At 38.1% G+C, this 27,495-nt stretch overlaps 3 protein-coding genes across 6 annotated transcripts; all 3 read right to left on the reverse strand.

Moving 5' to 3' along the window:
* Window positions 1–3,586: 3,586 nt before the first annotated feature.
* LOC133451947 (probable G-protein coupled receptor 148) lies at window positions 3,587–6,627 on the reverse strand. The gene is made up of 2 exons (XM_061731106.1): window positions 6,245–6,627; window positions 3,587–4,621 (listed from the first exon to the last, which is right to left on the reverse strand). The coding sequence occupies exon 2, from the start codon at window positions 4,551–4,553 to the stop codon at window positions 3,597–3,599; it is 957 nt and encodes a 318-aa protein (XP_061587090.1). The 5' UTR covers window positions 4,554–4,621; window positions 6,245–6,627; the 3' UTR covers window positions 3,587–3,596.
* A 203-nt stretch (window positions 6,628–6,830) lies between these two features.
* On the reverse strand, window positions 6,831–12,614 carry mterf4 (mitochondrial transcription termination factor 4). The gene is made up of 4 exons (XM_061731107.1): window positions 12,467–12,614; window positions 11,983–12,388; window positions 9,634–9,818; window positions 6,831–7,293 (listed from the first exon to the last, which is right to left on the reverse strand). Exons 1-4 carry the CDS (start codon window positions 12,488–12,490, stop codon window positions 6,868–6,870), a joined length of 1,041 nt encoding a protein of 346 aa, XP_061587091.1. The 5' UTR covers window positions 12,491–12,614; the 3' UTR covers window positions 6,831–6,867.
* An 849-nt stretch (window positions 12,615–13,463) lies between these two features.
* On the reverse strand, window positions 13,464–26,740 carry pask (PAS domain containing serine/threonine kinase). 4 transcript variants are annotated; one of them, XM_061731112.1, is made up of 20 exons: window positions 26,229–26,740; window positions 24,568–24,797; window positions 24,306–24,476; window positions 24,016–24,150; window positions 23,774–23,908; window positions 23,347–23,590; window positions 22,343–22,518; window positions 22,124–22,253; window positions 21,612–21,783; window positions 20,597–20,829; window positions 20,334–20,463; window positions 19,629–20,197; window positions 19,387–19,529; window positions 19,120–19,287; window positions 18,884–19,009; window positions 18,672–18,806; window positions 18,120–18,319; window positions 15,589–15,722; window positions 14,269–14,418; window positions 13,464–14,185 (listed from the first exon to the last, which is right to left on the reverse strand). In XM_061731112.1, the coding sequence occupies exons 1-20, from the start codon at window positions 26,425–26,427 to the stop codon at window positions 14,016–14,018; spliced, it is 3,750 nt and encodes a 1,249-aa protein (XP_061587096.1). In that variant the 5' UTR covers window positions 26,428–26,740; the 3' UTR covers window positions 13,464–14,015. The 4 variants fall into 4 exon arrangements, with proteins under 4 accessions (XP_061587096.1, XP_061587095.1, XP_061587094.1 ...); XM_061731111.1 differs by having other exon boundaries at window positions 13,464–14,188; XM_061731110.1 differs by having other exon boundaries at window positions 23,320–23,590.
* Between the last annotated feature and the right edge of the window lie 755 nt (window positions 26,741–27,495).

Here is a 27,495-nt window from a genome sequence, read left to right on the forward strand (position 1 = left end):
TCCCTCTACCCTGTTGCAAAATATTTCTGAGAGCTTTCTGCTGGGTTCCTTGAAACATGTGCCACCAATTAACATCACTTCTTCAAACCACTTGTTACTGCTGGAGATTTTTTTTACCCCCTACTCATAATAGCCTATTGATGTATAATTACACTTAAGGACCTTTAGTATTTAATAACAAATTGAAAAATAACCTCAAATGATGATACATAAGATAAAATAAGATAAGATAATCCTTTAATAGTCCCACAGAGGGGAAATTTGCATATACACTGACTTAGATTTCCAGCAGGAGATACTTAAAGTAAACATTATCAGATGAATGCAATCAAGAAACAAAAGAATTAGGTATAAACTAGGGGTCCATGGATATCATATGCAGCTCTACTTTGGGCCCAAATAACCTGTTGGTATTTTGTTTAATTGGAGACTGTGAGGAAGACTAGCAAAGTAAATGTCACTGACAACAACAGACATTTTTGTGGCAAAAAGAAACAAATTGGGATTGCTGACAGACTTCCCTGCTTGACTGTGACCAGATAAAAGAGGCAAGACGCCAGCCCACTTATGCTGGTGCCAGTATTGTCACTAGTAGTTCAGTGTACAGATAAATGTGTCCCTCTGCTGTTGAACTGTTGTAATGGCTAAAAATAAAATACACTGCAGCCAGAATGCGTGACTTACCACTATCCACAACTCCTGTTGTACCTTAAATCACCCCATCAATACTTTTTAAATGGCTAGTTTTAGACAAATAAAGGTTTGAAAATAAATAGTAAATAAATAAATAATAATTAATGTTTGTTTTTTTACGTTAATAAAAAAGTTCAAATTCCCCATGTCTTTTAACATAATGAAATACATAGTTGGGTCTTGTAGTTTAATTTGAAATATGGCTAAAAAGTAAAACAAACCAGTGGAAATCAGCAAAGTTTATTGTTCATTAATTAAGATCTAATTTTTGGAGAAGGAAAAATACAGAATCAAGAAAATGTGGGACTATCAGGAAACAGTTACAGTTGAGAGGGATGCTGTATTTTTCCTTGAAAGAATATTTCACTATAGTCGCAACAGAAACACACTTATGCACAACTATATGGAAAGAGACTATTTGGCCTTATTTATGTTTTCCGTCCCTGTGTTCATATGTTACTTGAATACTCATTGGATTTAAGGATTTACAGGTATAATTGGGCTTAACAGTTGAACTATGATCATTAGTCAATCAGACCTTTGCATGTAGTACAAAATAGGCAAGATACAAATTGTAAGTAACTGCAGAAGCAGATGGATCAGATGGAACTGGTATGAGCGACCATAAGTAAGCTGACTGGGGCTTCTCACATTAAAGGTGAACTCATATTCAACTTTGAAACTCGTTTGGAGTTTCTGGAAGAAACTTTCTTTGAGAAGTGGTACAATAAGAAGTCTGCATCATTTAACAATTTTATCAATCAATCAATCGATCAATCATCTTTATTTGTATAGCATGTTTTAAGGCCACAGGAGTAGCCAAAGTGCTGTACATTCATTTTTTTATTAACCTTTATTTATACAGGTAAAATCTAATTGAAACCCAGGGTCTCATTTACAAGAGAGACCTGTTTCAGGTAGACAGCAGCAAAACACAAAGTTACAGACTAACTGAATGTACAATACACAAAAATAGGTTAAGAAAATAAGTTAAAAAAGACATAAAAACACAAACATACAAAAAATAAAATAAAATATGCTTTTGGGGAAATAAGAGAGCAAGCAAATCAGCTGGGAACATATATTTCACTCATGCATTTATTAATATGGTCACTTACATATTCCCCCGAGATAGACACAGCACGGTGAAGAAAGAATCCATGTGGAAGTAAATTTCAAATATGAAAACAGGCTGAAAACAGGACTGTGATTCTAACACCAAGGACAGGTCCTCTGGGAGGCTGGGGCTTGAACAAGTTTATGGTTACTATTTCAGCTTGATAACTACTTCCTGTATACTTCCTGTATTCCTCTCTATGAAAGTCATCTGAGATGAAAAATGATCACAGTAGTTCTAGAATTTACATGTAAATAGGTGTATATTTCAACTTCTATTTTCTTATTCTTTGACGTGTATATTGTTCCGTAGGACAATCCTATCAACCTAAAGGTATTTTGGGCTCCTCTTGGCCTTTTGTACTATAAAATATCATTTAAACTCTGCTATATAAATTATATATTATATATATTATATAATATAATCTTCATTTACAGAGAGGCTTAAAAAAATAGACATTTGAAACTAGAGCAAAACAGACCTTTAGGTGGTTCACCACAAAACAATTAGACATGATTTATACTGGAATCATAGCGTAGGTATAAAAGTAAGCCTTTTTACCTCACTGTTACATCGTTGTTAGTTGGATTAGTTCATACAGACATCATACAAAAACACTGCTCCTAAAAATAAAGGGGACAGTTAAATAACATGTCGTGGATCTTGATGAATTAAGGATTCAAGTTGAAAATCTTTGTTGATTAATATCAATATCAGAATGATCAATGGAAACCCCAAATCATTAACCCAACAAGGACTGGACTCAACATTTGTGAATTGCAGCAAAACAACTCGTAATATGGCTCAGTAGCTTATAGTCTGCGCTCTACAACGGCTGGTGATGGCATCTCTTCATTTTCATCATGGTCAAGGCATTATTCAGCTCCAGGAAACTTTGTGGTGCGATGTGGTCACTGTGTGTCAGACAATACGTGATGTCCCAGAGGTGCTCGATTGGATTCAGGTCTGGGGAACCGGTGGGCCAGTCAATAACAGCATTGCTCTTATCATCCAGGAGCAGGTGAAATGCTGGTGACATAGAAACATGAAGCTCTGGCACCAGAAGGAACCCAGAGCCCACTACAGCAGTACAGGATTTAAGAAGGGGTCTGAGGATCTCATCCTGGTACCTAATAACAGTCAGGGTATCTGACACCGCCAATTCAGCACAATATTCACCACTGCATCTCTGGACTTATGTCTGTCACAAGAATTCAGTGTGAACCTGCTCTCATGTGTGAGGATAAAAAGGGATCGGTTGTGACTCTTCCAATTCTGGTGTTCTAATGCCCATCCGGCTGCAAGGAGTCAACAGAAGTCCCACTTGATGATGTCATGATGGATTTCAGTTAGAAATGTAGGTAGAAACGTGCACACCAGTGGTGTCCTAGGTCATTTTGTAGTAATCTGGCAGTGCTCCTCCTCCTGTTCCTCCCACAAAGGAGCGGACAGTGGTCCTGCAGCTAGGTTGTCGCCCTCCTCTGACCCCTTTACAGCTCTTCCAGTGTACTAGCCTAAACCCTGGTATTTCTTCCATGCTCCTGTCACTGTGTTGGGAGATACAGCAAACCGCCTGACCCGAGCATGTTCCCTGTGTTGCCTCTCACAATGCCACTAGAGGTGAGGGCACTGGAAAAACTGCAAAACCAGACTAAGCCGGGACGGATGAGGAGAGGGAAATTATCTTTGGTGACAACCTGGAAAAATAATGTATATATATATATATATATATATATATATATATATATATATATATATATGAATGGCAGGTGGTTCTCTAAAGTCTTCATGTTAAAGTGATGTGGCTGAGTCTCCTGTTGCAATGCAGCAGGAGCGTAACAGAATCAGCGATGTCCCTGTACCTCAGCCCATACAGGTAGGGAGCAAACGCTCTGGGCAGCAGCATCAAAACACTTGTATTGACTGTACTGACCCAAACACGGACATCCTGACTAATAGTGTTATGTTCGAACATGAAAAGCTCCAGGATAAAAACAAACCCGGGGGCAAAGTAGAGCAGAAGCAGTACCCCATGGGCCAGCACAGTGACCCGCGCCCTCGAGAAGCGACTCTGCCAGATGCCCTGCGTCCTTGTTATCATGTAGAGCCGAATGTAGCAGTAAAAAATTAGGAATGTGCATATTAGGGCAGCTACAAAGAAGAAAACATGGATTCGTGCAATTTCGAGTTGAATTAAGCCGAGGGAGATGAGAGCCAAACACACAGACACAGCTTCATTAGAACTTCCTATCTTATACCTTTCCACAATCATTGAGGTGAAAGGGTAGAGTGCGGCCAGCACCCACACCCCCAGCAATATTCCAAAGGTGCCGGCAGGTGTCAGAAGGTTATGATAACGGAGAGGCCAGCGTACGGCAGCGAAGGTGTCGGCCACCATGAGTGTGACAGTGAGGATAGCACAGCTGTAGGCAGTGACGTTGACAGCTGTCAGCAGCTCACAAATACTCCAGGGCATCGGAGCTCTCACAGTGTTGCACACCAATATGATCAAGTTGACGATGAGGAAGAGTATGTCTGCAATCAGGGTGTTGGCCACCAGAAGGTAACGAGTCTCCCGACGCAAGGCACGGGAGCCAAAAATACATATGAGCAGAATGGGATTGATGACCAAGGTGGTCAGAGTGATGACGGTACAAGGGATGCAAAACAGCTCGAGCTTCAACCTCTCCATACACTCAGTCCACACCTTGGTGATGTTTAAAATGTCTCCCGATGATATCATTGTGCTGGTGAGTTAAGGATGCTGATGTTGTGTTTTATGGTGTGTTCTCTTTTTTATCCAGCAATGGCCTGTCAAAGAAAAACACAATATATTACTGTGAACACAAAGGAGCATGAAATGCATTCATATATAATTTGCTCTAAAAATATTTGGAATGATTTGAAAAAGAAAATAAAATGAAATAAAACAATCAAGATATAATCAGACCTAGATTTCCCTCTTAAGAATTACAATCATTTTGATCAAAGTATCTTCATTTTCAGGGGCTCAAAAGTATTTGGAGAATTCACTAAAAGGTGTAAACTTGCCAGGTATGGTCTATTCTTTGTTACTTTAATACAAATGAAACATGTAACAGGTCTGGAGTTGATATGGTATTGAGTTGGTATCTGGCAGCTGTTTGAGAAAAAAGCCCTCGCGTGTAACTGGAGACCCTCCTGCCGAAGGCCAGCCGGTAAAGCCAAATACCCAAATACTGGATGATGCTTCACACTGCAGATGGAGAACGATCATAATATACTGCGAAAGCAACTCAAACTGTTTGAATGCAAAATAAATGAAATTTCCAAGCAGCAACTGACGGTGGCTGCAGTTCAGGCCGGGCAAAAATCTCTTTGTAGGAAATTCAGAATTAGGTGTTGTTCATGGACTCCAGCCAATAAATGTGAAAGGGTTTCATTGAGGTGATCAAAAATTATGGTTATATTTACCATTTACAATTATGTAATGTTCTCTGAATACTCTGAACTCCTAAAAAATAGATGTAGTTTGTTTGAAAAGGCTGTAATTTCTAAATTACACAGATTAAATCATAATTGTTTTCATTTTAAAAGTATTGTGGTGGTTTTTAAAGGCAAAATCATAAAAACACAATTCTCCAAATACTTCTGAACCTAACTGTAGGAAGTGTCTACAAGCACAGAGGCTACTTTGTACCTTCGTTCACGCAGTTTTGTGAACTGCTGTGAAAAGGTCGACGTGATCTGAAGAAATGTGCAGAAAAAACATTGCGTGTGAGGTTTGTGTGAGGAAGCCAGAGGAAGGAAAAAAACCCACTTAGAGGTGAATAAACTGCACTCAGGTAATAAATTGAACCAAGACCTTTTAGCTGTGAAACATTGTTACAGATTTCCACAAAAATGTACTGCCAAGACTAAGCTCACATCACTTCAGTTATTCTTCATCAATCCCAGCAAGTAATAAACAGTCAGATTGTTGATGATGCAAACCATTAATGTAAGCTTTCATGGACTCATTTGGCAGCTCTGTCTTGATAAATGCATATATGTTTCTTTTAAGACAGTCATTTATATATAGTCCAAATAAAAGTTTTTGAAGTTGATCATTACCTTGCTGGCAGAATTCGAATAATAGCAATATTCAGTGAGCACACTGGACCTAGTATGCTGCCGGTTTATGCAAACTACAGGTAAATGTGCAAATGTTTCCAGAAACAACAGAAAGACATAATACAGAGAGCATTAGTAGATGAGCAAAGCTGATTTTGTGTAATTGTAAAAGATGTTCATCAAGTTTACATGATAGATTTCAAGGAGAATAAAAAGGCTAACATGGCGAGAATGTAATTGCCTATTTGAATACTTAAAAATCTTTTTTACACCCATTATTTGGTTCTATTCAAATTTAACAATACCAACTGTGAAATTATTGACTGACCAAATTTATCTTACCGTACGTCCAAAATGGAAAAACCTGACAGTGCTGCGTAAATCGATGGCTGTTGTTCGACTTCTCTCACTCATTGTACTTATCTGATGTGCCGTGTGTTGACTCTGAGATAACACAGAGATGCACAAACCTCCAACCACTTGGCTGTCACATAGTAACTAGGTGGAGCCTTTCATCTCTTAAGTGCTCTTCATACTTTTTTCCCCCTTGTTTTCTCCACTGATTTTTAAATTTGAGATTATGTCACGAAAACATAGTCTTATCTATATTAGATTGTGTTCAAAATGCAAAAACTGCTTTAATTTGTGGTGTGACTTAGAAAAGAGAACTCTTAGACCACATGGTCCCCACGTGACCCTTGAGCCACACAGCCTGCGTCTGTTAGTCTAAGCTCATAATGGTGTCATCACACCCTACATCCTGATGACACCACTCAGATAAACACAAAAATTAGCTTCGCATCAGTTTGCTCACTTCAAGATTAAAAAAAAAAACTTGGTAACAACAGCTACAATGTGATTTGTTTGACTTGGGTACAATTATTTTCTATTAAAAACAGAATTAGCAAAGAGGACAAAAGGAAACATTTCATTATGTGTCATTTATTTATAGTGCAGTTCATGTATTATTTCTTTTTTCTGTTCCTGTTTTTTCTGTATCCACTTTTTCCTGGATTCTCCAAATGCTCTTGTCGTTCTTCATCCTCATTCTCATCATCCTCATCATCATCATCATCATCATCATCATCAGCTTCAACTCTGCCCTGCTGCACCTCCTCCTCCTTCCATTCTCTCACCAAGAGTCTCTGATATACATCATACTCCTCTGCTGATGCTTTGGCAACCTGTGTGAGGAAGGCATCCAGGTCTACGTGAAGGACGCTCTCCAGTTTGGGGTTGATGATGGTCGTTTGTCCTTTCTTGTCCGGAGTTTGATAAAAACCTCGTCGCTCTAGAAAGCTGTGTCGACAGCGGACCTCTTCAAGAGTGAAACGGAACAACCTGAACTTCACCATCTCCGACTGTTTCACACCCATTCGGAAGTAGACGTACTGTGAAGACATGGGATAATACATGCTGTTAGAGACATGGAAGAAGATATCTGGATTCGCCAAAAGACAACCTTGTGTGGTGAATTCAATTAAAAGCATCACATATATTGGGTAGCATGGCACAAAACAGATTATTAGTAGCCAACAGTGGAGATGAGGAAGTCGCATGCACTTCAAGAAAAATGAATCCACAATCATCAGCCACCAGAGGGAGCACTCCTGCTGGGATCCCACGTGCAAAATACAAATTCTTAGCTGGCAGAATTGATAAAATCAAGCCAAACCCTTAATTTTAGAAATAAGTGTGTCACACACTGTTTGTACAAAGGAAATATGTATTGCTTGTGCATGCAGCCTTTTACAACTAATGCATCACAGGTCATAAAGTTTAGTCATGCTTTGAGGAAGTCAATAAAACCTAATTTGTCCATAATGTAAACAAACTGGTATCAAGTCAGGCCAGCAGCCACTCTCAGAGCAATGTGATATATGTGCCAGTTTACTCATTCTGCTTTTTTTAAATCTGTTTCTTGACAAGTGATTTGCACACCTTTTGTTTAAAAAAAAAAAGTTTGTAAATGTCAAAATGCCAAGTCTTAGCCTAGATGTTTTTGATGCATCTTTTCAGCCACCACACAACCATTTATACCCTCTAAAAGGGATGGACTGTAAACATGAAAGATGTTCAGCGCTGCTGTTAAACATTTATAGATTTTTATTTCATGTCTTAAAAATGGGCCCATTGTGATTTAAACCAGGTCATACACAGTAAAGATAATCCACTTCCTCTGGAAGAACTGTCAACCATCACTAAATTCGCTGCCGAATGTTTTGGGAAAAAAAAAAAATCAAACAAACAAAAAGATGTATCGTTAGCAGGCTAAGGCAGATTATTGTGGTCCCAGAAAGTGAATGAATCTACTAGTAATTTTTTTATTTGCTGGCACACAAACACTGTGCCATGTTGAAAAAGCATGCAGACAGAGGTGCAGAGTGTAGACATTTGACATACAGAGGGAAATCCCTAATATTCTCTGTGTAGAAAATAATTTAAGTTTGCTTAGAATGATGTATTCTTTGTTTTAAAAAGAAAACAAATTGAAATGTTACCACAATCATATGCTGTAACAATGCACCTTTCAATAACCATGTCTACCTCATACTGCTGCACCTTTCACTTTTTTTTATTGTATATATGTTAATAACAGCTGTCATTTGTCTATTTACTGTACAGTGAGCGAAAATAACCGAGTCAAATTCCCTTTTTGTTTGACCTGATTTGGCCAAATAAACATGATTCTGATTCGCTTGCAAAACACGTGTTTTTCGTTGCTTGGGACTAGGCACATATACCGTATTATGCTAAAACTAAGACACCCCATTTATATTAATTGTATTATTCATTGGATAATAATTAAAAATGTTCATCAAAACTTAATAGAATTTTTTTCTCTGCCTAAAGTATAAAATCAATCTAAAATAAATGACAGGCTGTGGAAATCAAATGGAGGACTTGGACTATGCCAATGACAGCTGGCACTGCTGTCACACACTCAACATCAAATGCAGGAGAAGACCAGCATCGTAGCAGCCACCTCAGCACAACTGGGAATCATCATCCACAAGGGAAAGACCAAGATCCTCAAGATCAATGCAGCCAACGCAATCACGCTGGAGGGGGAAGCACTGGAAGAAATCGAATCCTTCACCTACCTCGGCAGTGTAATTGACAAAGAGGGTGGCACAGACGCAGACGTGAAAGCACGAATCAGGAAAGCACGTGCAGCATTCGTACAACTACATCTGGAACTCCAAAGAACTTCCCACCAATACCAAAGTCAGATTCTTTAACACCAATGTCAAGACAGTACTCCTATACGGAGCAGAAACATGGAGAACTACAGCTGCTACCACCAAGAAAATACAGGTCTTTATTAACAGCTGCCTAAGGAAGATACTCCACATCCGATGGCCAGACATCATCAGCAACACTGAACTCTGGGGGAGAACAAACCAGCTGCCTGTGGAAGAAGAAATTAAGAAACGCCAATGGCGCTGGATAGGCCATACCCTGTGAAAGCCCACAAATTCCATCATAAGACAAGCCCTTAAATGGAACCCACAGGGAAAACGAAAAAGGGGTTAGAAACACCTGGCGCTCTTAGAACTGGAGGCGGACACCAACACCACGAAGATAAACTGGACCCAACTGGAGAAAACAGCTCAAGACAGAGATGCCTGGAGATCGCTTGTTGAAGGCCTATACCCCAGAAGGGGTAGTAGGCGTAGGTAAGTAAGTAAGTGTGGAAATCATCTTTCTTAACTGCTTTATTTGCTTACCTGAAACTTGTACTCCAGCTGACCCGGGTCCTCTAGTACAACTGCTGGACTGTCTCTGAGGATTTGTGTGATCTGCTGGAAAGTAAAGAGACACTTCTCCCTCAGGAACAGCACCACAGTTTTTACAGACTTCACAGGTACAGTGAGGATCTTTGGATAATGGACCACCATTCTCTGCAGACTGCCTATGGGAGGGAGAACAGGGAAAATATGGGTTTGATACCAATTAATTACTTCACCTTCTCCCCTTAAAGCAATTCTCCACTGATAGTCCATGGGCCAGAGCCCAACATTTCACTGGTCAGTACCACTCAAGGTGACCAAACTTGCTTATAATTTTTGAAAATATCTACATCTGTAGATGATATTTTGGTATGATAACCCTTCCTGAGTGGCAGCTGTATCATAGTTATCAGCTCATGAAGTCACCCACCCCCTTCAGAAAATTACATTTCAGATGCTGCTGCATATCCTGGTTTAGACTCATGTACAGGATATCTGTCAATGTTTCACAATATTGTCTTTGGTATCATTTTAAATTGGACCTTTTAAGCATTCATTCAAGCTAAGATGTGAATCTTTCTGACCAACATAGAGGTCACTGCAGCTCTTTAAACTATAAACAACACACATTTTTACACAATGTTCACCTAAATTATGTACTATCTTTTATCCCTGTCTCATGTAGGAACAACAGAGACACAAAATACAAAAAAACTGGAATACTCACAGGACCATAAAGATTCAGGAAATGTATAATATACCCATACTATATCATTGTTACAGGTCATTGTGAGCCTTAAACTAAAAGAGCATCATTAGGCTCCTATGAAACTATAACAGCCACTAATGTCACAAACTGGTCTTTACTCTTTATCATGCAAATACACGACATAAAGGACATAACAATGAGATAAGGAACCAGCTTAGTTTTATAAACAAGCATCTAAAGTGTAATTTTCTGAAGGGGGTGGGTAACTTCATGAGCTGATAACTGTGATATAGAGCGCGGTTGAATTGGTTTGATATTGGATATTGGATATTATGAATTCAACACCCATAAAACTTGTGATACATACCACTGATTTTTGTCAAACCACTTGTGATGTGTTCATGGTCATCTAGACTATATATCACAAAACAGTAAATATTATAAAATCATATTATGGGCTGAATTAATGAGGTTTAATGAAAACAATCGGTGTTATGTATCACAAGTTTTATGGGTGTTGAATTCATTAAACCTCATTAAATCAGCCCATAATATGATTTTATAATAATTACTCTGTGATATATAGTCTAGATGACCATGAACACATCACAAGCAATATGACCAAAATCAGTGGTATGTATCACAAGTTTTATGGGTGTTGAATTCATAATATCCAATATCCAATATCAAACCAATTCAACCGCGGTGTGATACAGCTGCCACTCAGGAAGGGTTATCATACCAAAATATCATCTACAGACTAGGGGTGGGCAAAAATATCGATATGGCAATATATCGCGATACTTTTCCAGCCGATTCAATATCGATATTCAAAATTTGAATATCGATTTTTTTTAATTTTTTTTATCCCCGATTTTTTTCCCATTATATCACGCAGTGCTCCTACCTAAGTGATAGTCCTGGGCATTGCCACTCTCTACCAACCCTGGGAGGGCCCTGCACTGAGCTCCGGTTTTATTTCACGTTTTATTTCATTTTATAATTTATTTTTTATATAACACAATTGCCTGTCCTTAAAAAATTAAAAATAATGGACAGAGGTTTATTTATTTATGGATTTATATCTATACTGACTGATCACTGTGCCTGTCCTTAGTTTTAGTACCCATCTTTCTTGTGTTTATTATCATTTGCCACATAATTAAAGCAACCTCATACTAAATTTAATGTTAATTTCATATGATGTAAATAATATTAAAAACATATACAAATATGTTGTAACTTTAGCTTGTATAGTTATAATAAAACATTGTTTTGACTCAGTTTGTCCCATGAATTGTCACTATAATCTGATGAACGTGCAACTCGGATTTTAAGATCCATCACTATCATCTGATGTACATATACAACTTGGATTTTAAGATGTGTAATGCATTTTAAAATTTTTTGGTGAACTATGTAGAATATAATAATCGGGATATCGCATAATCGGGATATCGCAATGTGTATCGTATCGTGGCTCAAGTATCGTGATGCGTATCGTATCGTGAGGTCCTTCCCAATACCCACCCCTACTACAGACATGGATCTTTTCAAAAATTACAAGCAAGTTTGCTCACCTTGAGTGGTACTGATATCTGGTCTGATGGACTATGATGTTACGGTAATAACCTCACCTTCACCTAAACCCAGTCTCCTCAGGTTGTTGATGCGCTGCTGTAGCTGGCCGTCTCTGACGGAGAACAGCTCGGGACATTTGTCCAGCAGTTTGAGGACGCTGGCCGGGTTGAGCCCCGTGCCGAACAGCACCGTGAGCGTGGACAGAGCCTGCTGGGCCGCGCTGGCCCCCCTGAGAGCAGACACGGCCCCGTGGATCTGGCTCGCCTGGGAGTCCGTGAATCCCATGTCCAGCAGGGAGCGCAGGGACAGGAGAGCCGCCCCATGCCTGTCCTGGTCAGTCTGGTCGGCGGATGTAACAGTGGAACACAGTAATCTGCAGCCCAGCTGCAGAGACGGGGACTGGCAGGTCTTAACCGTGAGAGGACTGCACAAAGAAGCGTTTCTGACTGTCCGCCACAGAACCTGCGGAAACAAAACACTCCTTCTCATTTCACATTTCAAGACCTTCGTTTTTTTCTTAACGTCATATTGTAAACTTACCTGTCTGCCGAGGTTGGATAACATTTTTCTACCGCATTATTGAATAATGTGGACTGATAACTAAAGGGTATATAATTATAATCTTATTTAAACTATTTTAAAACAGGGTCACAAGAAAACCATGCTTGTCCGTCATACATTATGTTCCGTCTACAACCACGAGCATATCCAAAAGTTCCGCCAACTACCAGCGCTCTTATTTTTTTATTTTTATTTTTTAATTTTTTATCGAAACGCACAGGAAAATGTTACAACACTGTAGGACAAAATGTAGATACACAAATATAGAATATTTCACATTTCAAATTTACATATCCATGAAAAACAATAAAGTAAAAGAACAAAAAATAAAAATAAAGAAGCTCGAGATAAAAGATTTATATTAAATTGTATTCTTCACACAGTCTTCTAGTTTTGCTGGCTTTAGGATTCATACTTACTTTCAAAGATTTTAAATAGGATGAAAAAAGTGCTTTAAATACTATAAAATTCGGGCGTTGGTGTGCAAATTTGGTACAATGAATATGAAATTTAGCAAATAGTATTAGAAGGTTGATAACATATAATTTATCTGAACTCATTTCCTCATTTTGTGACAGACCAAATAAAACTACCAGCGCTCTGCTTGCTAACGGATTTGGACATGTGACGTCATAACCCTGATAGTTTACATGAAACATAACATGCAATGACAGCGATTAAACTTTATTTTTTTCCTTATTGGAGTTAGACATTGTATGTTACACACGTTTCAGCAAATAATACATTTATTGTCCTTATTTCCCAGTTGCAGTAAATTAGTTTTCTAAATTTGCAAAAAATGAAAAGCATGCCTAATCATTTTCAACATCTGCAAAGTTAACTGCAAAGTAATTCACGCAGTTGCAGGCAAAGTGTAATGTTGTACTAAATTGACAGACCAAAGATCTATTGTTATAGTTTTGAGGTAATTCTTTAATAGAGGTTCAAAAACAGCAGTTTGGTGGAAAGATATTTATTGATGTGTAAAAATAAATATTTAAAATATTGTAAATAAACTTACACTCTTACTTAAAATATCTAAGATATACATTTTTTTGACACAAAACTACTTATTACTTTAAAAAAAAGAAAAAAAACTTCAAACTTGTTCTGAAGTAAGCAGATCATGGTAAGCAGGTGTGGCCCTTCTTAGGTTTTTGTCAAAAAGCAGGGTGCTCTAATAAGAATAATTTGTATTTTGCCAGTAAATCATTTTCATAAACTGCAAACAATATATATAAAAATCACATAATCAAGAAGAAGAAATAAAAAAAAAAACAAACACGACTGCACATAAATTATGTTAAGTGACATCTTCTACCTTGCTGAGAGATCTGTCAAGAGACACATGGTGAGGATAACCATAATAGTCCATTTGTCTGTAAAAGTTTACCTAGACAGTAGATTTCGATAACTGATTGCAGTAAATAAAAAAAGTTTCATAAAAAGCTTTACACTATTTTTATACCAATTAGTCAGCTGCTGACCAAAAGAGGGATAATTAGGCTTCAGTCCCTGAAAACAGTCTTTAATCTTCACATAGGTATTTCTGGAGCTCAGTTTCTAGTGCCACCATTGACAACCTCTCATCCTCATCTTCCTCCTCTTCATCCTCAGGCAGCGTCTCCTCTCCGTGATCTGGGAATAAGTTTGTTCTTTTGAACGCCTTTGGACTGGATTCTTGATGCTGTGGTGCACCTGCTTGAAGAAAAGAGGTCCTTCAGTCTGGTAAAATATGTCTGGTCACTGTCAGCCAAACTCTGGTGCTTAAGTGTACTCACAGAAGCTTGCAGTTTCAGGAACCACCTCAGTCCAGCTGTACTCCGCCAGAGAAATGGGCTGACTGATCCAGGGCTCCAACAGGAGATGGTCTAAAGTCATCCTCTTTGTGGGATTACGGTGCAGCAGTCCAGATAACACACCATGCAGCTCTGAGAAAGTACACAGATTTTGTTTTAAAATCTGCATGTATATTAGTGGTTATTACCATGATTTGGTTAAAACTTTTATCCACACACACATATATATGAGTGAGTCCTTCACCGTTCCTCTTCGACAGTCTTGTTTAACATATTTTATCAATATTTCGATTCCATAATCTGACAGAGGACCAAAATCACCAGACTGAAACACGAAAGGACAACGCAGCTAGAAAAACAAGACAGTCACGGGTGAAGTGTGTGTAGTGGGGTGACTGCTGTAATGTGTCTTAGTGGTGAAGTGTGTTGTGTTTTCAGAGTGGATTACAAAAACATCTGAAAACTGAAATGTACCATACTTTTTTTTGTTTCTTGAGCAAGAGGGAAAGACTGTCAAAACTAGGGCTGTTCGATTAATCGATTTTAAATCGTAATCGCGATTATGTAATTAGAACGATGTTAAAACGTGAAAATCGTAAAATCGATTTTTCGCTTTTTTTTTTTACCTTGTCTGCACACATATTAATGATTGATGGAAATACCTCTCAATACCTGCGACAAGTGCCCCATCGGAGAGGCTCTTTAGTGTAGGAGGGGGCGTTGTAACATGCCACCGGGCATCCCTCAAGCCAGATGCGGTAGACCGGCTCGTGTTCCTTGCAAAAAACTTGCAAATGTAAATAGCAAATGTAATGACTGACATTACACACCTCTACCTCCTTCATGAGTTGCATTATTATTTAGCATGCAAAGACCCAGTTTAGTTTAATTAGAAAATGTCTTGTCTTATTTAATTGGAAATATAACTTACTGTATGTTTGCAAGTGCTGATTTGCTGATTTTTTTTTTCCAGAGATAAAACTTTATATTCTATTATATTTTTTAAAATTAAAATTATTATATTATATTTTTTTCAACTTATTTTACAGAGTTTTGCACTTTATTCATTCATTTTTGGTTTAATAAGAGCAAAGTTTGCACCTAAAGCCCAATGGGGCAAATGTTCAATAAAAAAACAGCATATTTGAAATCATTTCTTTGCCTTTTGTCAATTCACCATAATCGTAATCGAAAATCGGATTTTGAGAGAAAAAAAAAAAAAAAAAATCGAGATTTTATTTTTGGGCAAAATCGAACAGCCCTAGTCAAAACTAGCAACCAGTGGCAGAAACCCTACTATACCTGGAGAAATGGAGAATGGTGGTTTTAATTTGGCATCCAGGATCTCTCCCACGTCACAGAAAGGGTTCTCACTGAACAGCAGAGTGTACAGCAAAACGCCGAGAGACCACATCTCCAGCTCTGGACCCTCATATCTAGAACGGAACCATTAAAATAAGTTCAAAATAGGCAATATAGGCAATATGACAGACTTTCATCAATAATTAATCCAGTGTCTGTATAAAGACTTTGTCAACTTTCAAGTTAAATGCCACACTGTTTTAAGTCGACATTATGAGGCGATTTCCTTCATGGGAAGTCATAAGATACTGGCTGCTCAATGAGATTCTGCAAACAGGCTCAAGATAAGCACATTGCCAGCACATTGCCATCTCCTCCGGTTCCAGAGTTTCCATTAGGATATACTGTAGAGAGCATTTGTATCAAATATATATACATCATTTATTTTTTTTATTGATTGATTTTCCTGCAAAATTTTAAATGGACGGATACCGTACACTTAATTATCACATCTTCTACGTATTCACACCCTTGCAAGAGCACTGTGGTAAACCAGTCAGCCGTTCCACGATATTAATTGAACATTTGAAGCGGCTGCCTTGAATCTGTGGAGGAGTTAACTTGTTTAAATATGCATGACTCAGAGTGTAAACATGTTAAAACTGCTGCACAATTAACCTCATCTCTGACTTTTGACTGGAATATGACACCCACCTAGACCATTTACACATGGGTGTACTGTTACATGAGAAGCATGCATAAAACCAAGTTAGAGTATGATGTGTGGTAGCCTTCTGTTTTTAGAGTTTCTTCCACTTGTACATTTTCGGTGATGGCTGCTGGGACAAAGTTGTAACAGGCTGGCACTAGGAGCCTCTATTCTAATTGTAGCAGCATTAAGGGGATGGGAGTTATATTTTAGGATAGAGCCAGCCATTACTGGATCTGATAATCCAGTATCCCTGTACACTAAAGCTCAAACCTCTCCAGTGAGCCAGCTCAGCCATTTCACAGTTTGGTTTTAACTATTTGTTGGGACCGATTCCCAAAGTATGAGACAGATGAGACAGAAAGATAAAATAGAATATAAAAAAAATAAAAATTCTAAAAGTGTACAGTCTTTCATCTCCTAATTGTTTTTAAAATGACATATTTTTGAGTGTTAAGTATTGCAGTCAACTTAAAGATACACATTGTAAATGTGTTATATAAAATCAACTGACATACAGTTTTGATCATCCAAGGAAATATAAAGGCTTTTGTGCATTTCAACTTTCAGTCTATACATACAGAAAGCATATTCTTGATCAACTGATCCACACTTTTCTTGTTTATGAAACCTATCAATCTATTGATCCTTTCTGAAGTCTATTGTGTTTGAAGTGGTAGCTTTCCTCTCCACTTTCCCCTAAAATTACCATCTGTACTTACTAGTAAGTAGGTATGATAGGTATGTTCTTTAAGCCCATAAATGTTTGTGGTACACTCTGAAATAAAGTCCTTTCTTAATGCCTACAACAGAATCATATTATATATTTGTTGAATAATGAGGATTCCCAAAGTCTGTACAACCATAAAATAATGCACTTTGCTTTTAAATATTTTGCTTACATTTGAAAAATGCTCAAGCCGTCACCCTCTCCTAGGTAAAAACGAGAACACATCATCTTAGATGTGTGCAAACACACATGATGATATATAGACCATAATACCGACAGACGTTATATGTACAGTAGAACTTTAATTCTAGAAAATTTCTCGAGTAGGCTCAGAGCTACATTGGTAAAACTCCTTTATTAAGTAAAACTTAATTATCAAACTAAAATATCAACTTTAAAACAATCTGTAGAAATGTTTTACATACAGGACTGTCTCAGAAAATTAGAATATTGTGATTTTCTGTAATGCAATTACAAAAACAAAAATGTCATACATTCTGGATTAATTACAAATCAACTGAAATATTGCAGGCCTTTTATTGTTTTAATATTGCTGATCATGGCTTACAGCTTAAGAAAACTCAAATGTCCTATCTCAAAAAATTAAAATATTCTGGGAATCTTAATCTTAAGCTGTAAGCCATAATCAGCAATATTAAAATAATAAAAGGCTTGCAATATTTCAGTTAATTTGTAATGAATCCAGAATGTATGACATTTTTTTTTTTTTTTTTTTTTTTTTTTAAATTGCATTACAGAAAATAAAGAACTTTATCACAATATTCTAATTTTCTGAGACAGTCCTGTATACTCAAAACTTAAAAAAAAAAAAAAGAAGAAATCCCTGTGTTCCTTTTATGTAATGCATTTGTTCTGGTGATTTACCATGAATAAAACTCCCAAGTCATGGAAATGCAGTCTCTTGTATCCCAATGGGAACTACCTTGTCCAGTAAATGTTACAAATAAATGAGCGGTTTTTCCTTTTGTCAGCAAGCTGACTTGGTTCTGAAGTAGACAGGGAAATCTCTATTTTAAACTAAGCCATCTATAAAACTATAAAAAGAAGAGACAACAGGCATGAAATACTCACGGATTTCCCTGGAGAACCTCTGGTGAGCAGTATTCCAATGTTCCACAGAAATTGTAAAAGAGCTTCCCGGGAGTCAGTACTGCAGCAGAGCCAAAATCTATCAGTCGAATGTGAAAACACTTTTCAATTATGATGTTTTCATCTTTAATGTCCCTGTGAAGGATGTTCTTGGCTCTCAGGTAGAATACAGCTGCCACAAGCTGGAAAAAAAACAAAAAACAGTAAAACCATTATGATGGGTTGCAACACTTTTCAAGCTTTATACATGCATTTCATGACGACAATACTCTAAGTCAATAATTTAGAGTAACAGCTTAAAGTTCAGCCTTTCAAATGTTTTTTATTCCAAGTTTCATTTAAAAAAAAAGTGGACATTTATTATTTTCCAGTTATTTTTATACAAAAAAAAACATTCAGGATTTCTAAATGGTATTTAAACTAAGTCTTAGGTCATTAAGTAAAAAAAAACAACAACAAACAGATCAAAACCCCAATTCACATTCCTGAGCCCATTCCTGAATCATCTGTATAGTTTATTGGTATTTCACACACCTGTCTGAAGATGTAGCTGGCCAAGGGCTCATCCAGTCTTGGTTGTTTGTCTATGAATTCAAAAAGGTCCAAACCCTCTCCATGTTTCTCCATCACCATTTGGAAGTAACTTCCATTCTCAAACACCTCCACCACCTAGTGGTACATTTAAGAAGAGGATCATGATCAAACTATTCTGAAATCTAGGGTAATAAAAGCTCTGATCCAGTTACCTTGACAATGTTATGATGCTGCACTCGTGTCAGTATGGCAATTTCCTGGCTCACTCTGCCCAGCATGGGGTCATCTACCCAGCAGTCGTCCACTATCCTGGACTTGCTAATGAACTTCACTATTACCTACAGATTTTAAGTGAGTGAAGAGGCTTTATTCTCACAAGCTTGTCTTCAACAAAATATTCATCTAAAAATTGCTACACACATGAGGTATTAGAAAAAAAATCTCTTACTTCTTGTCCATCGCCACGTCTTATTGCCGTCCAGACGAAACCAAAGGCTCCTTTACCAATTGCTTTGATCAGTTGGTACTCCTCTTCAAACTGTCCATCACAGGCCCGAGAATGCTCGAAGTCGAGTGTGGAGCGCAATGCTTGAACTTGGCTGGCCTCACAAAGCCTCTGCAGGAAGGAACGAGTAAATAGCAAGTTACTTGAAAGCAAAACAAACTGAAAGAAAAGAATTACAATGATCTGGCTTGTGATCTAAGTACCACTGACCTCTTCTAAACTAACTCCTGACTGGTTATTAAGTGACTGATCTGCTTGCGACAAACTTCTCTGGTGGCCAGACCCTCTCATCCACACGTAGAACATGAAGGTTCCATCAGGAAGTTCAGTCTTGTGCACGTTGAACTGCACATCTAGTAACAAACAAAGGAAAAACTAAAACCAAAACAGTCAAAGTATTGAGAACAATTTCTTTGAGGAAATGAAACAGAAAGTACTATTCTATTACTCACCTACTCTTGTGCCATCTCTGTGGTATCCACATCCTTCAAACCGTCCCTCCAAAATCTGTGCACTGTGTGAAGGCAATTTCTGCCCATTCATCTGCGGTTTCTTAGGTGTTGATGTGGCAGGGATGTCACCATTTGCTTGTATGGAGCCCTCTTGTCTGCTTCTTCTATGAATTGCAGACACAGATCCCCACTGCTCTTGCTCGCCGTGGTCCTTTTCTAGTTCCCCACTTGATATGTTCTTGGGTTCCACAGCAGCAGGTGTAACCTCAGCGTACTCTGATTCCAAGTCTGACTCTACAACACAAGGGGAAGGTGTCCGCAGAAGCTCCGCTGTATCGCAAGATATCATGGAGTGTTGGTTATCATTGTTGCACTCGCCGTCACTGAGCAGCTCTAAACTACTGTTCAGATCTAGTTCAGCTAGGTTCTGGGTGACCAGATCGCCATTGATGTTGATGTCCAGGTAGCAGCTGGCCGAGTCAACAATGTCGACCGATTGCGAGGACTCTGCCTTAGCAGGACAAGAACCACCATGGCCTGCAAACTTCTCACAGAAGCCAGAGGATGATCTGGGAAATTACATTTTAATAACATTGTTACAACAAAAGTTAATACAGTCGATTTATATTACTCTTGAAAGTGTAAAGATAGTTGAACTATCTAATGGAAAGCTTAAATGATAACTGAAATCCACCATCCTCCTACCTGCTCTCCATTGAGATGACCTCAAAACTTGAGTCATGAAAGACGGAGGCACACACATGCTGGTCTTCTCCTGGATCAGAACGGTTTCCATCTATCCTGTCTGCAGCATGTCTATCCTGAGCAGGAGTGTCTACAAAAGAGAAATGAACGTGGAGCATTTTCAAAAAAGCTTTTTATATTTCACTTTACAGATGAGCTACAGCTTTTCAGCTGTGAAACTGCTGACAGAGTAATAAAAAGACCATGTACAAGACACAACGCACCAGGGATGATGTGGATGGTAGGAGCATTACTTTTCTGAACCATATTGGTCCTCTGATCTTCTACGTCATGAAGTGATGATTCAGTAGCAACCAGGCAATAGGTGTCGACATCTGGAGGTTCCACCAAGGTAAATGTCTTAAGAAGTGACTGGGTGGTATCTGCACTGCCCAGCAGGCTGCTGCAGGGAGCTACCCGGGCTGCTTCCTCCAACAGCTCAGCAGTATCATTGGCCCTGAAGAAAGAAGTAATTTTGTAATCCAACTGAAATGTATGCAGGGTCCAATACAAATGCTTCAACAACTGTAACAAAAACTTTCAATCCACATTTTGCTTCCGTCACTATTTTTTAGGTTTTTGCAGCAGGCTGAGCATCAGGCAAACTAGTATCTGTATATTAATGCTTACACATTTTGTTGGATTTAACTTTAAAACTGTAAATATAAACTATAATGTTGAAGATTATCAATAACCTACAGTTGGAAAAACTAACCATGTATCACTAATGTGAATGAAGGGGTGACTGTGTGGAATAAAGAAAAAAATACTTTCAATGTAAATAATGTCCTAGTAAAACTGCTGAGACATTATCTGTTTAGATGACAAAAGAGAGGACAAATTTGAATTATTTACAATTGTTTAACAAACCTCAGATTAATGCCTTCTGCAATGAAAGATTAAAATGTGGTCAATCGAAATTTAATGGGAAAGAATATAAACATTGTTTTGGGGTCTCTTGTTGCAAGTTAAGAGGTGCAGAATTAATGTGAGATTCGACAGTAGAGTTGCTTTGTGTTCATATTCACAGTAAAACACATTAAATATGCATGCAGTGTGGAGCTATTATTTCTGTCTATTATTTCTGCGTTTAAAGAGAAAAAAAAGATACGGTCAAGTGTCTGCAAATTATGTGAATATATAACCTCTCAGATTTTCAAACAAAACATTGTGAGCCCTGTAGCATAAAAATCATCTAACTTGTTTTGGATAGCAAGTGCATACTTTCTGCCAACTTACACAATCATACGTGTGGAGGTGACTGCGGGAGGAGAGAAGGCAGAGAGAACACTGCCCGGTTTTTCCAGCATGGTACCACCGTTAGTGAAGATCCTGCCTCTTCCTGTTGAAGTCCGTCCCTGAATAGCTTGCTGCACCATGGCCATGTCCCCTGCCACCAGGGAGGAAGGATCTGTGGTTAAAATAAAAAGAAACATTTATGAAGATATGTAGTAGAAGTAATTAGTACTGCAGTGGGAGACAAAAAAAATAAAAACTACTCGAAAACCGAAATCACAGTACCGTTGTGAGTGGGAAGGCATTTATAATACAAAAATTAGACTGAGAATACGACACATGGTTTTTAAAAAAAATATTTTTCAACTGTAGTTATATTTTTTTTCCAAAATTTTTTCCAACAACAGATAAAAAACCTAAACAACCACAAAAAAAAAAAAAAAAAAAAAAACACACCAAATTTGAAAACATTTTACTGCCTTGATTACATTTTCAATAAACAGATAAAAAAATACCATATTTTCCTGATATTTTTGACGAGGCTGGACTTTTTTCTGCTCCTACGTGAGATGCATTGAGGGAGCCGGCCTTTCCGTCTGCCTCATCCATCGATCCATAGAAACCAGGCATAAGGAAAGTGACACTCTGTTGATGACAAAGCAGCAGTTACAGAACTGAGAGCTCGCATGGTCTTCAATCCAAGGAGCCTTGTTCAGCTAGTCACGCTGGCTAACCTTTCCCAGCAGCTCGTCTTTGCTGTAGCCAAACAGCCTGAGGGCCAGATGGTTTTGGATGCTGAAGATCGAGCCATCAGGACACAGGAGAAGAAGGCCGCTTGAAGGAACAAATGCCCAGACTGTTCCAGAATATTCGAATGCTGGGCCGGGAGAGACGCTGTCCACTTTGCCTTCTGTGAAAGTCCAGACGCGTTCAACATGCTTCAGTATGAAACATCAGGCAAACTTAAAATTCTCAAGTCTACTGTCACCATCATGAAACGTTTCAATGGAAAATGATGCATCCCCAAACAGACCATTATATAAATTAGTTATTTCCTGCAACCCGGGAACGGATAAGCGGTGGACGATGGATGGATGGAGTTCTTTCCTCTCAATGACCAAGCTGAATTATATATACCCATTAACAATTATCAAATCAAATCAAATCAAACTTTATTTATATAGCACTTTTCCTACAAATAATGAAACACAAAGTGCTTAACAGAAAAGAAAAAAAAAACAAAAAAACAAAAAAAAAATAAAAAAAAAAAAAAATAAACATAAAACTTATTAATCCCCCCCCCCCTCCCCGCAGACAAAAGCACACTACAATTCACCTAAATTCCTAACACACACAGACACGCACGCAGACACATGGTGTAGACATGGCTAGGCACAGAGGATCCAGGTGAGGAAACGGTAACAGGGAGCCGTCCACGCCAGGAGGTCTCATAGCCCGCAGCTACAAGGGGGGGGGCCCACAGAGACCATCCCGGCCCGGACGGAAAGAGGAGTCCACACCACAGCGGTGAAGCCGTGGTGCAGAGCTCCACAACCATCCAGGCCAGAACGTGCAAAAATCTTCAATAAATGTTCTACTTTCACTAGAAAACATTTCACTCTTTTGGCTTTCATTTTGTAACATGCATACATTTTAAACATCGGGTCTTGAATTTTAAACTTTACACTTTAACACATACACAAAAACCAACCTGATGATTGCTTGTTACAATCTTTACCATGAAGCTGATCACAGAACTTGGAGGTTAAAGCTCCTCTCTTGCTCACAGGGGACATGAGAGGGGGGCTTGGCTGCTTATGCTCTTCATTTGAATGCTCAACACCATCTCCTGTGGTTAGGCAATCATACTTATTGTTGTGGAGCTGGGAGTTTCCACATAGCACTCTGCCCCGAAGTTTTACCCAGAGTGGAAGTGATGCACCTTCTCTGCTTTTGCCACATACTCTCTGAATCTGCAGCATCTGAAAGAAGGCGAGAAAAATCAGAGACGAGAGACTTACACATGCCTGTGCTTAAAAAGTTGAGGGACATACTTTCTTTTCTCTTTTCAAGTCTAAGAAGTACATTAGTAAACAGGAAATGCAAAAAGCGGAGGTAAAAGCTTTTGCTGTCTTTAGCCAAGTTAAAAAGGTATGTATGCTTACTTTGGAAAATGCATGGCTGTGCAGGGGGATTTGTAAAGATGGGATTAATTCCTTAACAGGCACTCCTTTTAAATCCTCTGGGTGGTTATATCCGTGGAGATGGGCAAATGCCCAATCACAGGCTAAAATACTGCCCTAGGAATGATAATTAGGAGCAAAAATATGCAATAAGATTAATTAAAACTTTGAAGTTAAACAAGAAAACAATGACTGTCAATACCGCTGAATAATTGTGTACTTACATCTTGTGAAAAGGACAAAAAAGCCGATACCCTCTCCACACTTTCCATAATAACAAGCCAGTGTTCTTCATTTAATGATTGTCTGCAGGTATACACTGATACTGGCACCTCTCCAGACAATGTCACTGCATCAACCTTTGAGAAAGTCAGTATAGAAAACACACTTTTAAACTTACACAGGTTCTTGCAATAAATGTGAAAGAACATTAAATTAGTTCATTTTGATAATAGTGTGACGTAACCAGGTATCAAGGGAAATATAAAACCATCTAATATAGTATATTTCCTACCACTTTTGCAGAAAAAGGCGTAACATTTCCACCGGGTAGTGGATAATCATCTTCAAATGCTTCTTGCAGGACCTTACGAGGATTCTTTAAAATAGAAGTCAGCTTCTTTCCGATCAGTTCATTGCTCGAGTATTCAAACAGTTTACTCGCCTCTTCATTTGCTGACAAAATCTGAAACAAAAGTATTAATGCACAATGCTGAAGTACTATTTAACAAGAACTATTTAAGCAGCCACTGCTTCCATCAATGTGACAAATTTACCTCTCTGGTTTTATGGGAAACAGTCAGAATTGCTTTGTTTGGATTTAGGACGGATGGATACCCTAATAGATCAAAATCTCCTGAAATAAGCAGACTGATGAGGCCCTTGTCTTCCCCAGACTCAGTGGACAGGTGAGGCAGAGAGTCAGCATAAACCTGGGAACCAGGAAGTAAGCTGCGTAGTTGATGTTTCCTTGTTGCCATGGAGATAGACACATCCAAATGCTCACCTGTAACCAAAAGTTAGAGACAGAAAAATGTATTTTCCCACTTTCATTCTCAACAATTATTTTCTTCTTACCTAGAATTATCTTTTATTGTTGCATTTACGTTCAATAACCTATGTGACAACTAACTACTATAAAAAAAAACAAACAAAAAAAACGTTCTGCTAAAATCAAAACCGCGGTTGAATTGGTTTGATATTGGATATTATGAATTAAACACCCATAAAACTTGTGATACATACCACTGATTTTGGTCAAACCACTTGTGATGTGTTCATGGTCATCTAGACTATATATCACAAAACAGTAATTATTAAAAAAAAAATATCATATATATGGGCATATATATGGGCTGATTTAAAAATCATATTATGGGCTGATTTAATGAGGTTTAATGAATTCAACACCCATAAAACTTGTGATACTTAACACCAATTGTTTTCATTAAACCTCATTAATTCAGCTCATAATATGATTTTATAATAATTACTCTCTTGTGATATATAGTCTAGATGACCATGAACACATCACAAGTGGTTTGACCAAAATCAGTGGTATGTATCAGTATCACAAGTTTTATGGGTGTTGAATTCATAATATCCAGTACTCGAGTTGAGGGGGGATGAGGGGGGATGGCATCCCCCCTGAAATAAAAATGGTCCAAATCATCCCTCCTGTAAAACTGCCATCCCCCCTTTCCATCCCTTATGTCATTTCATCAATTAATTTGTTTTTACTGCTATTTCAACATTTAGAGTCATCACCAGAAAAATAACACCAGAAAAATAACTTATTTGACAATTTTCACCTGTTTCAAGTAAATTTCCACTTGAAATAAGTAGGAAAATCTGCCAGTGGGACAAGATTTATCTTCTTATTACAAGCAACAAGATCTTGTTCAACTGGCAGATTTTTCTACTTATTTCAAGTGAAAATCTACTTGAAACAGGTGAAAATTGTTGTTTTTTTTTCCAGTTTTAAGTGTAAGGAGATTTCTTTACTAAAATGAGACATTTTAACTAGAAATAGAACAAATATTCTTTTTAAGATTTTGAGTTTTTGCAGTGATCCATTTTACTTATCCCGTGAAGGACAGAGTCATATTGATAAGTTCAGAAAACTTTTTTTTTTATTGTTGTGTTTTGATGTATTTGATGTAAGCCCAGTGGATATTTAAAGCTTACAGAAGGCTGCATTTAACTGCTGCTATGTCATTCCTGCAGGTGTTTTGGTCAGTGCTATTATTTGTAATACAATATATTATTTGTATTCAGCACAAATTATCTGTCCCCATATGATAAAATCCACCATCCCCCCTGATATTTTTTTACAACTCGAGTACTGGTGGTATGTATCAGTATCACAAGTTTTATGGGTGTTGAATTCATAATATCCAATATCAAACCAATTCAACCGGTAAAATCACATCCTTACCGGTGACGGAGGCAGGATAAAGACGTCGCTGCAACGCCAACAGGCTCTCCTTGTACGTCGATGTTATAGTACACGGATAAGACTTATTTAGGTCAAAATCATCCTCCACACGACCGGTGGATAGAGCTCGTACCGAACAAATAGTCTGCCCTTTATCTCGGCTGATTTTGTTGGCCGAAAATGGAGTTTCAGTCGACATTGCGATCTCTCACATAGACCTGGTCCTCGACTACAGTTTGAGCAGGTCGTTTTGGTTCCTGTGGACCCAGGTGAGGCTGGTTGAGCAGGTAACAGGGTTTTCCCCGGAGAGACACCTGTAGTCTGCTAACTTTATTGCTAATGCTCCAGCAGCAAACAGCAGTTTCTGTCTGTGTCTTCAGCAAAGGTTAAGATAAAACAGCTTCATCTTAGTCGACGGAAATTCAGCACAGCCGCCGGGCTATGCAAATAAGTCAGCCCTAATTAAAAAAAAATCAGAATTATTATTGTAATTTTATAATTTTTCTTCTTCGGTTTGTTGTTCGTAACTCGCGGGGTTCACACAGTGGATGAGGAGGTGGTTTGAGGAGACGCCTCTCAGCCAATAACAATTCACGCTCCAGAACGGCTGCGCTCATTGGATAATTAACCGGAAATCCCGCCTTTGTTTCTATGGCAACGAAAAAAAACCTGCAACAATTTACTTTAAAGATGGAAAATTAATTATTAAAAAAAAAATGATGTCCTCAAAACGTCTACAAGATATTATTCAAAGCAAAGGTAATGGACACATATATAGAAGCACAATAAGCAAACAAAGAAGAATGTACACATGCATGAGAGGAAATGACAACCTAAATTGGTTTTGTCGGTTTCTTTAGCATCTTTTCACTTTCTGTTTTCAGAGCTATCATTATTATTATTATTATCATTATTATTACTATTAATACAGTTATTATTACAGTTATTACAGTTATTATTATTATTATTATTATTATTATTATTATTATTATTATTATTATTAGGAAAGCACGGTGTCGTAGTGGTTAGCACTGTTGCCTCACAGCAAGAAGGTCCCCGGTTCAACTCCCAGGCCCAGCAGGGTCCAAAAACATGCATGCTAGGTTAATTGATGATTCTAAATTGCCTGTAGGTGTGAGTGTGAGTGTGTCTGGTTGTGTGCATGTGGCCCTGCGATGGACTGGCAACCTGTCCAGGGTGTAACCCCTGCCTCTCGCCTGAAAATAGCTGGGATAGGCTCCAGCAGACCCCCGTGACCCTGCAAAGG

Source organism: Cololabis saira, chromosome 10, assembly GCF_033807715.1.
Source record: "Cololabis saira isolate AMF1-May2022 chromosome 10, fColSai1.1, whole genome shotgun sequence".
NCBI lineage: Eukaryota > Metazoa > Chordata > Actinopteri > Beloniformes > Belonidae > Cololabis > Cololabis saira.